The 13,824-nt window shown below is 33.1% G+C and overlaps 1 protein-coding gene across 1 annotated transcript; it reads left to right on the top strand.

Moving 5' to 3' along the window:
• Nucleotides 1-8,971: 8,971 nt before the first annotated feature.
• On the top strand, nucleotides 8,972-11,010 carry LOC131177679 (flavonoid 3'-monooxygenase-like). Its single transcript, XM_058142787.1, has 3 exons — nucleotides 8,972-9,442; nucleotides 9,638-10,090; nucleotides 10,212-11,010. Exons 1-3 carry the CDS (start codon nucleotides 8,972-8,974, stop codon nucleotides 10,851-10,853), a joined length of 1,566 nt encoding a protein of 521 aa, XP_057998770.1. The 3' UTR covers nucleotides 10,854-11,010.
• The last annotated feature ends 2,814 nt before the right edge of the window (nucleotides 11,011-13,824 follow it).

Raw genomic sequence — 13,824 nt, 5'->3', positions numbered from 1 at the left:
CCATCTTGGGATTCAAAACCCCTAGGTTGTTCCATGAAAATGTTTTCTTCAATGTATCCATTGAGAAAAGCTGTTTTGACATCCATCTGCCAAATCTCATAATCATAGTATGCAGCTATTGTTAATAAAATCCTAATTGATTTAAGCATGGCAACAGGCGAGAAAGTCTCCTCATAGTCGATTCCTTGCCTTTGGCGAAACCCTTTCGCTACTAGCCTTGCCTTATAGGTCTCTACCGTTCCATCAGAACCAATTTTCTTCTTGAAAACCCATTTGTTCCCTATAGGTACAATACCTTCAAGTGGGTCAACAAGATCCCAAACTTGATTCTTATACATGGAATCAATCTTGGATTTCATAGCATCAATCCATTTTGAAGAGTCTATATCTGATATAGCTTCTTCATAGGTAAGTGGATCATCTCCATGATCTAATCTTCATGAGTAGACAACTCTTGTTCTTCTTTATGAAGGAAACCATATCTCACTGGTGGGTGAGATACCCTGGTTGTTCTACAAGGAATAGCTGTAGATGTTTCATCAACGGGTATAGGTTGACTAGATGGATCTGTATCCATCTGATCTGTTGGTTGGTCAAAATTCTCCAATTTTAACTCTATTTGCCTTTCTTTGCCTCCTTCTTGAATAAACTGTTGTTCAAGAAATGTGGCATCTCTACTTATCACAACCTTTTGTGAAGTAGGCAAATAAAAATAATATCCAAAACTATCTTTTGGATATCTAACAAATCGACCCTTTTCTGATCTGGTCTCCAATTTATCAGTGTTCAGCTTTTTAATATAAGCTGGACAACCCCAAATCTTAACATGCTTAAGACTTGGTTTTCTTTCATGCCATATCTCATAAGGTGTGGAAGAAACTGATTTTGATGGAATCCTATTCAGAATATACAAAGCTGATTCTAATGCAAATCCCCAAAAGGAGATTGGCATATCAGTATAGCTCATCATACTACGTACCATATCCAATAGGGTACGATTTCTCCTTTCAGATATACCATTCAGCTGTGGTGTTCCTGGAGGAGTCAGCTGGAAAACAATGTCGTGCTCTCTCAAGTATTCATCAAATTCAGTACTCAAATATTCACCTTTACGATCTGATCGAAGAGCTTTAATACTATTTCCTGTTTGATTTTCTACTTCAAATTTAAATTCTTTGAACTTTTCAAAGGATTCATGTTTGTATTTTATCAAATACAAATGCCCAAACCTTGATTTATCATCAGTAAAGGTAATAAAATAATGAAAGCCCCCTCTAGCCATTTCTTTAAATGGACCACATACACCACTATGCATTAGCTCCAAAATATTTTTAGCTCTTAGCCCTTGTCCAACAAAGGGTGATCTAGTCATTTTGCCCTGAAGGCAAGATTCACAAGTTGGAGTAGGCTCAGAGCCCAATGAGGTTAGAATCTCCATTTTCTCTAGTTTTGCAATCCTATCTTCTGCAATATGACATAACCTTAAGTGCCAAATATATTTTGAACTTGAGTTGGTTTTCACCATGACATTGCATTCTTTTAGATCACTTGCATTCAATTTGTGTTTGTCATTATTATCTAAATAACAAAGACCATCATTCATATAACCCAAACCAACATATTTATTTTCAAAATAAATATTGTAAACATCATCTGTGAACTAAAATTAATAGCCATTTCTAGTCAAACTAGATATAGAAATGATGTTTTTAAAAGTATCAGGTACATATAAAATATTATCTAAACACAAAACATGTCCAAACATGTAAAAAGATTTAGATCCTATGGCTAAAGCTTCAATAGTTGAGCCATTGCCAATCCGGACTCTAACATCTAGAGAACGCAAGCTGCTACTATTTGCTAGTTCCTACATATTATTAGAAATATGAGAACTGGCACCAGTATCTAAAACCCAAGCTGTAGATGAACTATGAGTATCATCAGAATCTAAATAACAAGATATGGACATACCTTCCGAAGGTGTATCCTTCTTGTCCTTCAGAGAAGCAAGATACTCTCTAGTGCCCATCCTTTTGGCAGTGGAAACACTTTCCTTTGCCTTCATCAGCTCTAGTCTTCCTTTTCTGTTTAGCTATTTTCTTAGAAGGACAAGGAATCTGAGGTTTCTTTTCTTATTGCCCTTCTTCTTGCTGGACTTTCTAGCAGAAGAAGATGTAATCAAAGCTACCTCTTTTCCTTTATTGCCCAGCATATTCTTTTGGGCAATAACCAGCATTTTGAGTAAACCAGCTAAGGTGCATTCCTGTTGAGTCATATGGAAATTTATCACAAAATTCCTAAAAGACTCAGGAAGGGACTGAAGGATCAAATCTGTCTGTAGTTGGAAATCCATGTTGAAGTCAAGATATTCCAACTGCTCAATCAGTCGAATCATCTTGTGGACATGATCCCCAACATTCTGTCCCTCAGACATCCTCATACGGAATAGCTATCTAGATATCTCATACCTAGCATTCCTACTGTGCTCACCATACAACTCTTGTAGGTGAAGGAGGATCTCACTCGCACTCAATATGTTCTCATGCTGCTTCTATAACTCATTACTCATGGAAGCAAGCATGTAACACTTAGCTCTCATATAATGCTCCTTTCACTTGTCCAAAGTTTCATGTTCCTCTTGTGTGGCCTCTGGAGGTAAGGGACCAGGAACATTTGAATCTAGAACATATCCTATATGTTCAAGTTTCAGGACAAGTTTCAATTTTCTTAGCCAATCAGACAGATTAGGTCCTGTCAACCTATTGCGATCAAGTATGCTTACAAGGACATTGGATGGTGGTGGTTGTTCTGTGCTCATTTTTATCAGAAAATTAACTACAAAAAATAATCAGATTAATTAGTAAATGTATCATGTAATTAACCAAAATAATTATGGTCTTTTAATCAAATTGGTCCTCCCACTAACTTAGCGAATCCTACACTTCCAAAGTAGAATATGGAAATCCTAGTTGGAGGGATTTCTAGTGGGTGATTGAATTCTTATAATTCAATTGATCATCCTCAGGTACATCCATTATTGGAATTACAATAAACTATAAGTGAGCAACTTCTTGCCCATCACATCTCGTGTGAGGTTCAATCCTTTACCTAGTCCCTAATGCTCAAAATCTCAGGTACATCCATTATTGACTTATCTTGTATTAGTTAAGTTGATCCCATTGAGTAAGTAATTATGCAAATAATTTTAATGTCCTCAGGTACATCCAATATTGGCCACCAAATCATTTAAATATTTACAACATCTCATGCTTAACAATTATTCTTAAGAAAATCTCTTAAATTAATTGCATCTTATGCAACTATTTAAAATTTCTTAAAATAATTGCCCCAATGGAGGGCCTATGTTATAATTACTTTAATTATAGCATTTCTAACTTAATCATTTGTTTGGAAGATTTTATGGTCATCCTAATTACTATTTAGGTCTATCTTTGCACATTATCCATTTAGCATGCATATATAATATAATTGCATACATTCCCATACATCTCATGTATTCATGGATAAGCAGTAAACATGATATGATCATAGACTTTCTAAGGGATTCAATTTTAAGCCACCAATAATTGAATCAGGGCATTCCTAGGTGCATTTCATTTATTCATTTTACAAGAGTTGCTGAAGGAGTACATAATCAACACTTGATCTTGAATTCCTCCTACTGGTCCCACCAATGCTCTTGACCTCCTTGAACTTCTTGCAATCCAATTACATAGTAGTTCTTAGCATACCAAGGCGAATTTACAAGAACTTAAATAAATGAAATTACTACCCAAAAATTATTACAAACTTAATAATACATGCCCAAATAAATTAAAATAAATTAATTAATTTATAATCCCAAAGAAACATAAAAGAAATAAATCCAATCACATTGGTCTTTTATAGTCCATGATCATCCATCATGCATATCACTATTTAACAATTAAATAAAACATACATACTTAAATTAAATTGAATATCTCATATTCAACTTAAAAATCCAGATTTGAATATGATTCAAATAAATTTAAAAATTCAGATTTGAATCTCATTCAAACAAATTTAAAAATTCAGATTTGAATCTCATTCAAATAAATTTAAAAATTCAGATTTGAATCACATTCAAACAACCTTAAAAATTCAGATTTGAATCACATTCAAATATTTTTTAAAAAATCAGATTTGAATCACATTCAAACATTTTTTTAAAAATCAGATCTGAATATTATTCAATCAACTTTAAAAAATCAGATTTAAATATGATTCAAACAACTTTAAAATTCATATTTGAATCACATTCAAACAACTTTTAAAATTCAGATTTGAATCGCATTCAAACAATTTTTAAAATTCTGATTTAAATCATAATTTAATTGTGTGATTAAAACTACTAATTAAACACTTTAATTAGTAAAAGAATAGGCCTTAGATCATACAACAATTGCAGAATTAAAAGCCAAACTTTGAACCACCCATGGAAGCCAAACCATGCGCACCATTGATGGTGTTTTTCAAGCATGCCGCCAAAACTCCATTGCAATCAGCAATGGATAAATCATCTCATGATCATAACACACAATTAAATCATATAATCAACACTCTAAATGGCAAATATAGTAGCTCTGATACCAATTGAAGGAACAGAAACGTGAAAAACACAAGTTTATACCATTGAATTCAAAAATTTTTTACCTAGGGTCACATGCATCATGCAAGATTTATTTTTATCTATTTGATTTCAATGATAAACAATATATTAAAACTCTTTTAATATGTTTTTGGATCTGTATTTGCCATTTAAGATTTTAAAATTAATCAGATTAATTTTAGAACCCTAGATTAAATCAAGAACTATTACACTAACCTCTTGATGCACTGCAGCGTGTCTGCGCCTTTGAGATTTATCTTCAGGACACCAAATATTGTCCCTCTAGCTTGTCCACACCAAGAACACCTATGGCAGCCCTTGAACAGCTTCTAAAGCTTTTTCTATTAATTAGAAATTCAAGTTCTGCCTTTTAAGAGATTAGAGATGTAAATAGGACACTAGAAACAATTTCTAGTGTTCTTAATTCAAGAGATTGATGGCTAATCTCTTTGAATTGATGAGAGATGAAGAAGAATAGATGGAGAGCCTCAAAATGACATGACAAAGGAGGAGTGGCTGCTGGTTGTATTTTTCTTTTTCATAACAACACTTATATAGTTAGGTTAACACATTAAACCCTTGCCACATGTCAGTATCAAACCTATATTTAATCTTGATTTTAATCATTTTACATGATTAAAAAAAATTTGGCAAGCTTATGTGTAATCCCATATGTCACCATCTCATGGTGCCACGTGTCATTATGTGAAATGACCAAAATGCCCATGTGTCTTAATTTTGAGTTCTGAACCCAAAATAATTATTTCTCTTCTTCTAATTAATTTATATCAAATATAAATTAATTAATTAATTTCTATTAATTAATTTCTCATTAATTAAATTCATATTTAAACACTTTAAATATAAATTTAACTTATATTATACATCCAATAATCTAAATTTAGTTTCAAGTCATGCTAGGGATTTTGTAATTTAATTGCAAACCAAACCTATTTAATTAATCAATTAAACTCTTTAATTAATTAATTAATTAAATCATATTTAAATAGGTGATAACTTGTGTATCTGTGTGACTTACTAGGCTCATCACTAATTGGCAATGAGATATGATATCAACTCTTAATATCATCAGAACTCTTTCTTACCATAAATGATTTCTCTAAATCATTTTATGCATCTCATAGACCATGGTTAACACCTAGCATAGCATGCCATGGCCACCCAATTAGTAATAAGGTTTGCCTTAAATGAACCTATAATCATATGTTACCATGCACTGGAATCTCTCTGTTACAAAATCCCAACTCAAGCTGGAGTCATGGTTTATGTCAAACTCCATTTGCTATGAATATTATGTTCTCTTTTAATTCCAGTTCTTGATTAAAAAGATTTTCTCATCAGAAACTCTTTTCTGATTAAATCTATCTGTCCTGGCTAGGAACTTGAAACATCAAGAATAATTAAATGAACATAGGATTTTATCTCTATTTACTTAGAGGAATAGATTCCATCTTGATCAATACCTACCTCCATATATAACTAGTAGGAGCCAACACATACCCATATACCCATACACAGTACAAGTATGAAAGCAGTATCAAACTCAAACTACCTATATACAAGATAACTGTGCTATCTCAGATCTAAAGATTATATGCACTGATATGATTTATGACAAAACATTGACAAGAGTAAACTCCATGTGCTTGTCATAAGTGTCACTGGTTCGGCCTACTTATCATTTATAAGTGCCTATCATGTTTGTCATATGGCATGAGACTCACCATTCCATCTTATTTATATCTCATATAAATAACTTGGTAACAAATATGAATACAATCTTTCTGGATAAGTCATGTCCTTATTATGAAGTATCCTCGATTGTGAACCTATTTATGATACTTTGTACTAGAAATACTGTCACTCATATTCTTAACAACTTAAGAATAGAATTTCTAACAAAATATCAATGGACCTTTTCTATTACACATAAATATATTATGTAAACGAAAAAGTGGAAATGCCTTTTATTAATAAAATATGTACAAGATACATACTAAATGATATGCTCTAGGGCATACTACTAACAATGTCCATATCCAACACTATACCACACGCACACCAACGCACACACGCTGCTCTAAATTACCCCAAATAACATCCATGACACTTCAACATTTATGAATGCAAAGGTAAAACGTGCTTATTATTTAACTACATAGATACATACATATAAGTGATGCATGAACATACTTGAACATATAATAATATCGAAATTACAATTAAAATTAACATTTTACTCACAGTACTCCGAAGACTATTGTGGCTGCTGGATGGAGGAAAATAGCTGACATCAATCACCTAAATAATTATATTATAAATTTATTAGTACTAAGTCAAAATAAAACTCTAAAGAGATAACAGACAACCTAATTAATGCCGGAAATCCGACAGAGTTTTCCCTATACCTAGAACATACCCAACCTGCAAAAAGGCTCAAATAACACTTCTAAATTCAATTCATATCTCATCATTATTATATGGCCCCTCCTGGGCCCTCCAAACCAAGCAAATACTCAAAACCTTAAAAATTATATTTTAGTTCCTATAATTGACATTTTATAAAAATTCACTCAAACAAACTTTAAAATTTTTAAAATTTTGCTCGCGGTCCTTAATAATATTATAAGGCTATTGCAAAAGGAATTGTAATTTTCTAATCACCCATGAATATTTTATTCAAGAATATTACTCAATTTCATAAGTTTTCAACAGCTAACATATTCTTAATTCAACCCAATTCAATATTTATATATTTAAACCTTCATCCTCAAGCTTCAACCAATCATATAAAATTTAAATATCTTAATTTCAAATAATCTTATATGCCCATATGCTAAAAATCTAACTAAAATCCATCTATATTTTTCAAAAATATTCTACAATCACTCAAAAATTCAACAAACGCCATAGAATATCTCCAAATAATTTTACTTTCATCATATATTTTTCTTAAAATTTTTCTCAAATTTTTTCTGTTTAAGAAACACTGCATTTATGCTCCACAGACAGAGAAATAATAAAAATAATCTCATCCGAAGCTTATCTGTGTCTTAAAAATTCAAAAAATTTATGAGAAAGTATCTGGAAGTTGAATCATCCCCAAAGCTCACCGGAGCTACCGTCGAAACCACCGCGCACGATGGTCGGCCATCGGTCGCAGGTAACATCTGCCGAAACTGGTTACACCAAAATATTCCTCTCCTCCTCCTGAGTCCATAAGTGGTATTGGATTGTCGATCCATCGGTCGGATTGTCGGAAATCTTATCAGAAAGTAAAAAAAAAAAAATGATTTTCTCCTTCCTCGCCGGCGCCGGAAACGGCCACCAAATTCGGCGAGGCTGGTCTCATCTGAAAGGGCTCACTCTTAGAAGTTCATAGCCGCTGGAATCACTCCAATCGGATGTTGGGATCGTCGGATACAAGCATTCAAAGTTTGGGATCCTTTTTTTTTTTCTCTCTCTACTGTTGGCGGGATTTTGGGCTGCTGCCACCACTGGTGACGTCGCTGGTGAGTGGAGAGCCGCTTGGGAGGTAGCCGGCCTGTCACCGGAGAGGGAAAGAAGAAGAAGAGAGGGGAGGAGAGGAGAGGAGAGAAATTTTGGGAGGGGGGTCCTCCCGATTTTTGTTTTGAAATTTTTTTTTTTTAATAAGGTGACAGTGGAATCCACCGTTACTCACCAAGTCCCATCACCCTTTTCCTTTTTTCTTTTCTTTTTTTAGGTTGTTACACCTCCATTCAATCAATCAATAATTACTATTTTAATTAAAATAATAATACATCTTATAAATACAAATAATATATAATTTTTATGGATTGAATATTCATAATTTTTATATAAATAAAATATTTTTTAATATTATTACAATGGATGAGATGAGATGATAAAAGTTTTTTTTTTTTTCTTAATTAGAGGTATCAGGCTTTATTTTGGGTATGAAACATCTTTATAAATTTAAAAGAAAATACTTTCTCTTTTTATGGGACTGTCTTACGTGAATTAAGATTAGTCAAATCGATGAGCTTATTAGATGATTTTTGTTAAAAAAAAAAAATTCTTGATATTAGTGAGTAAATTATGTGCACAATAATAAAATATTTTAATTTATAAATTTTTAATTTAAATAATGTGAAAATAATTAAATTTTAAATTGTTTTTATCTACTTGTTCGATTAAAATTTTAGTTTAACACTTAAAAATTTTAATTAATTAAAATAAAATTTTATAATGAATTTCTCTCTCCACCTTTGCTCTCTTCCCTCTTCTAACGCTACCTACTTCCCTTCCCGGCTTTATATGCAACTCTACGAAACACACCTCCAAGAAAGTAAAATGTCTCCTCTAGTCTTGTACTTCATAGCCTTGGCCATCTTCTTGTATCTCTGCTTCCTCAACCTCCGCACCTCCCACCGTCTACCGCCAGGCCCCAAGCCATGGCCTCTTGTTGGAAACTTACCACACTTGGGCCCCAAGCCTCACCACTCCATGGCAGCCTTGGCTCAGAAATATGGACCTCTCATGCACCTTCGGATGGGACTTGTCGATGTTGTTGTGGCTGCCTCAGCCTCCGTCGCTGCCCAGTTCTTGAAGGCTCATGATGCTAATTTCTCCAGCCGGCCACCTAATTCCGGTGCGAAATATGTTGCTTATAATTACCAAGACCTTGTGTTTGCACCCTATGGTCCTCGGTGGCGCATGCTTAGGAAGATCAGCTCTGTCCATCTCTTCTCCGGCAAGGCCTTGGATGATTTTAGACATGTTAGACAGGTTAATTATTATTATTACATCCTAGTCCTAGCTGCATGCTTACTACATTAATTACGGAACTCGGGAATCCCCAATACACCTGGGAACACTAATGTGCGATCCATAATTTTATACATAGGAAGAGTATGTGCTCAGAAGCACATGGTAATTCCTCGCTTTTAGTAAGTTTGACATTTCTAGGTGACTATAATGCAGGAAGAAGTGGCAGCGCTCACTAGAGCACTGGCGAGAGCGAGCCCAACAGAAGCAGTAAACTTGGGACAACTGCTTAACGTATGCACCACCAATACCATTGGACGAGTGATGCTAGGCAGAAGAGTGGTCGGTGACGGTAGCGGTGGTCGTGATCAAAAGGCAGTCGACTTCCAATCGATGGTTAGGGAGCTGATGGTGTTGTCGGGAGTTTTCAATATCAGTGACTTTGTTCCAGCATTGGAGTGGCTGGACTTACAAGGGGTGGCAGCCAAAATGAAGAAGCTCCATCGCAGATTTGATGCTTTCTTGACAGAGATTGTGGAGGACCACAAGATTAATGGTTTTAATGGTGCTGAAATGCACAACATGTTGAGCACGTTAATTTCGTTGAAAGAAGAAGGTGATAGTGATGGTCTGAAACCTACTGATACTGAAATCAAAGCGTTACTTTTGGTATACTTTCTCTATCTTACAAGGCAGCGTTATAAGCTTTGATTCAAATATAGAAAATTATTAATATGAGTTTTATTTTCTATAATCCACATATGGATTTGCATTGTGTTTGTGGTTGCAGAACATGTTTACAGCAGGCACCGATACGTCTGCCAGCACAGTGGAATGGGCTATTGCTGAACTCATTCGGCACCCACGTGTCCTGGCCAAAGTCCAACAAGAGCTCGACTCGGTTATCGGCCGAGAACGTCTCGTTACCGAATCTGACCTAGCCCAACTCACCTATCTCCAAGCAATAGTCAAAGAAACTTTCCGGCTTCACCCAGCAACGCCATTATCTCTTCCACGGATTGCAGCCAATAGTTGTGAAATAAACGGCTACCACATTCCCAAGAACTCAACTCTTTTGGTGAACATCTGGGCGATAGCCCGAGATCCAACTATATGGGCCGACCCACTAAAGTTTAAGCCCGAAAGATTTCTGGCCGGAGGAGAAAATGCAGGTGTTGACGTGAAGGGAAATGATTTTGAGCTTATAACGTTTGGTGCAGGACGTAGAATATGTGCAGGAATAAGCATGGCTTTGCGCATGGTTCATCTGTTGGTGGGAACTCTAGTGCATGCATTTGAATGGGATTTGGCAGATGGGTTGAAGCCTGCAGATTTGAACATGGAAGAAGCTTATGGACTAACCTTACAACGTTCTCAGCCCTTGACGGTGCACCCAAATCCTAGGTTGTCCTCGGATGCTTACGGTGCTTAGTTTCTATTTATTTTTCATTTGTTGTCAATTTAAAATATAAAATATAGGATGAGATCAATAGATAGATCTTATCTGATGCATCTTGGATCCATGATAGATGGATTGAAAGCTCAATAAATTGAGGTGTTTAATAAATTCAATTTAATATATACTATCATGATGGAATATTATAACAAAGTATTAAGCTTAAATTTAAAAGAGATTTAACAAATAAAAAAAGGACTTTATTAAATTAAGATAATTATTAAAGTAGACACTTAAATTTAATTCACATACTATCTAATAATTGTATAATATAAAAAAAAAATTATGAACACAAAATCTATATAATTTGATTATAAAACTTACAATCACATATAAAATAATAAAAATAATTTCACTATAATAAAAAAAATAATATACAAAGCTTTCAAAAATAATATGTAATCATTAGAGCTTTCAAACGCTAATTATAGTATATTTTTTAAATTTATCGTAATGACAAAATACAATATTCATATCAATCAATATATTTAATTATTATTATTATTGATGATAAATATACACAGCATGAATTATTGAAAAATATACTGGTCCATGTGTTTACTGTTTCAGCAGCCCACCACCGCAAGTTTTAGCATTGGGTCTGATTTTTGGCATGTGAATATATGGCAGTCACAGCACCAATAATAAAACAGTATATGGACTGCGTTTGTTTATATGAAATAGGATGGGAATAAAATAATTATTTTTTATATTAAATAAATATTTTTATTTTTATTTTTATAATTTTAATTTTAATTTTTATTAAATTTTAATATATTAATAATTATTATAAATTAGATATTCTTAATAAATATTCTGTGAGAATTTAAAATGGGGCACCCACTAACGCACCTCTTCATTAAATTTTTATTTAATATTTTCCTTTTGTACAATTGCCCTCATTAAATCAATATAATTACTACCACTGACCATTTAAAATTCTTGTTTTTTTTATGAAGCTGCCCTTACTAAGAAAAGTTTGAGGACATGGGGAGAGAATTCAATTGAATTTTATTATATAGTTTCGCATATCTCAATCAACGGTTATCCAATCAAATTAAATTAAATATAATTTTTTTTATTTAAAAATATTGATCGACAAAAATATTATAAATTATTCATATTATTAATGAATTATAATTAATATTATTAATAAACAGATTTTGATTATTTCACTTACTACTTTAAATGACTGTTATACTATTATGAATAAAATTAATTTAATTAATAAAAATGAGGGCTTTATTTTTATTTATTAAGATTTAATTTTATTGAAAAGCATTTTAAAATTGTTTATTTTAAATGCACCATATCAATGTGAAAATATGTTTTAAAAATAATTTAAAGAAATTATAAATAAAAAAGATTAATTATATATTTTATTGTTATATAGGTATAATTGGACAATTATTGATAAGTTATGTAATTTTAAAAAATAATATATTCTATATTTATAGAAAAAAAAATAATTTTTTTTATAAATTCTGGAAATGAAACTATTCAATAATTTTCCACATTTATTTCCCTTCCATGCATGGCGGTCCTGGTACGTACGCAGTTATCAACGGCGGACCCACCCGAAGGCTCTCCGTCAAGAAGTACAGGCCAACTTGACCGCAAGGATTGACAACCTTCCGATCTAACAAATACACTTCATCGGACGGTTGTTCACTCGAGTGAGTGCCATGTCCGGCACGTTCGGCCAAATAATTATCTGTGTGCTCGCTAGGCATGGATGGGTGTGAACCAAAGCATGGGAGGAGAAGAAGAAGAAGCAATAGCAAGATCATTAATTTTGTGAGAAAAGCTCTGTGAGATTGATAAATGCAATGCGGAAACAGGTGAGAATTTTTTGTCATCATTTAATCTATGGACTGGACCGACACTAGGACCTGGGTCAGCCTAAAGCTCCCGAAGTCTATAGTAAGTCTAACAATTTCTCAACCCAACTCTAAGGCCCATTTAGTATGCCCTAGAGCATATCATTTAGTATGTATCTTGTACATGTTTTTATTAATAAAAGACATTTCCACTTTTCCGTTTACATAAGATATTTATGTGTAATAGAAAAGGTTCATTGATATTTTATTAGAAATTCTATTCTTAAGTTATTAAGAATATGAGTGACAGTATTTATAGTACAAAGTATCATAAATAGGTTCACAATCGAGGATACTTCATAATAAAGACATGACTTATCCAGAAAGATTGTATTCATGTTTGTTCCCAAGTTATTTGTATGAGATATAAATAAGATGGAATTGTGAGTTTCATGCCATATAACAAACATGATAGGCACTTATACATTATAAGTAGGTCGAACCAGTGACACTTATGACAAGCACATGGAGTTTACTCTTGTCAATACATTGTCATAAATCATATCAGTGCATATAATCTTTAGACATGAGATAGCACAGTTATCTTATATATAGGTAGTTTGAGTTTGATACTGCTTTCATACTTGTATTGTGTATGGGTATATGAGCATGTGTTGGCTCCTACTAGTTATATATGGAGGTAGGTGTTAATTAAGATGGAATCTGTTCCTCTAAGTAAATAGAGATAAAATCCTATGTTCATTTAATTGTTCTTGATGTTTCAAGTTCCTGGCCAGGACAGAAAGATTTATTCAGAAAAGAGTTTCTGATGAGAAAAATCTTTTTAATTAATAACTGGAATTAAAAGAGAACATAATATTTATAGCAAATGGAGTTTGACATAAACCATGACTCCAGCTTTAGTTGGAATTTTGTAATAGAGAGATTCTAGTGCATGGTAACATATGATTATAGGTTCATTTAAGGTAAACTTTATTGCTAATTGGGTAGCCATGGCATGCTATGCTAGGTGTTAACCATGGTCTATGAGGTGCATAAAATGATTTAGAGAAATCATTTATGGTAAGAAAGAGTTCTGATGATATTAAGAGTTGATATCATATCTC

This window comes from Hevea brasiliensis, unplaced genomic scaffold (assembly GCF_030052815.1).
Source record: "Hevea brasiliensis isolate MT/VB/25A 57/8 unplaced genomic scaffold, ASM3005281v1 Scaf7, whole genome shotgun sequence".
NCBI classification, from domain to species: Eukaryota; Viridiplantae; Streptophyta; class Magnoliopsida; order Malpighiales; family Euphorbiaceae; genus Hevea; species Hevea brasiliensis.
Note: the sequence above shows the minus strand (reverse complement) of the source record. Positions and strands in the feature narration are given on the sequence as shown.

Excerpts from the sequence above, each read along its gene's own strand:
- LOC131177679 (XM_058142787.1), top strand. The coding sequence starts at position 8,972 with ATGCAACTCTACGAAACACACCTCCAAGAAAGTAAAATGTCTCCTCTA. Across the intron at positions 9,443-9,637 it reads ATTTTAGACATGTTAGACAG|GAAGAAGTGGCAGCGCTCAC; the intron begins GTTAATTATTAT and ends ACTATAATGCAG. Across the intron at positions 10,091-10,211 it reads AAATCAAAGCGTTACTTTTG|AACATGTTTACAGCAGGCAC; the intron begins GTATACTTTCTC and ends TTGTGGTTGCAG.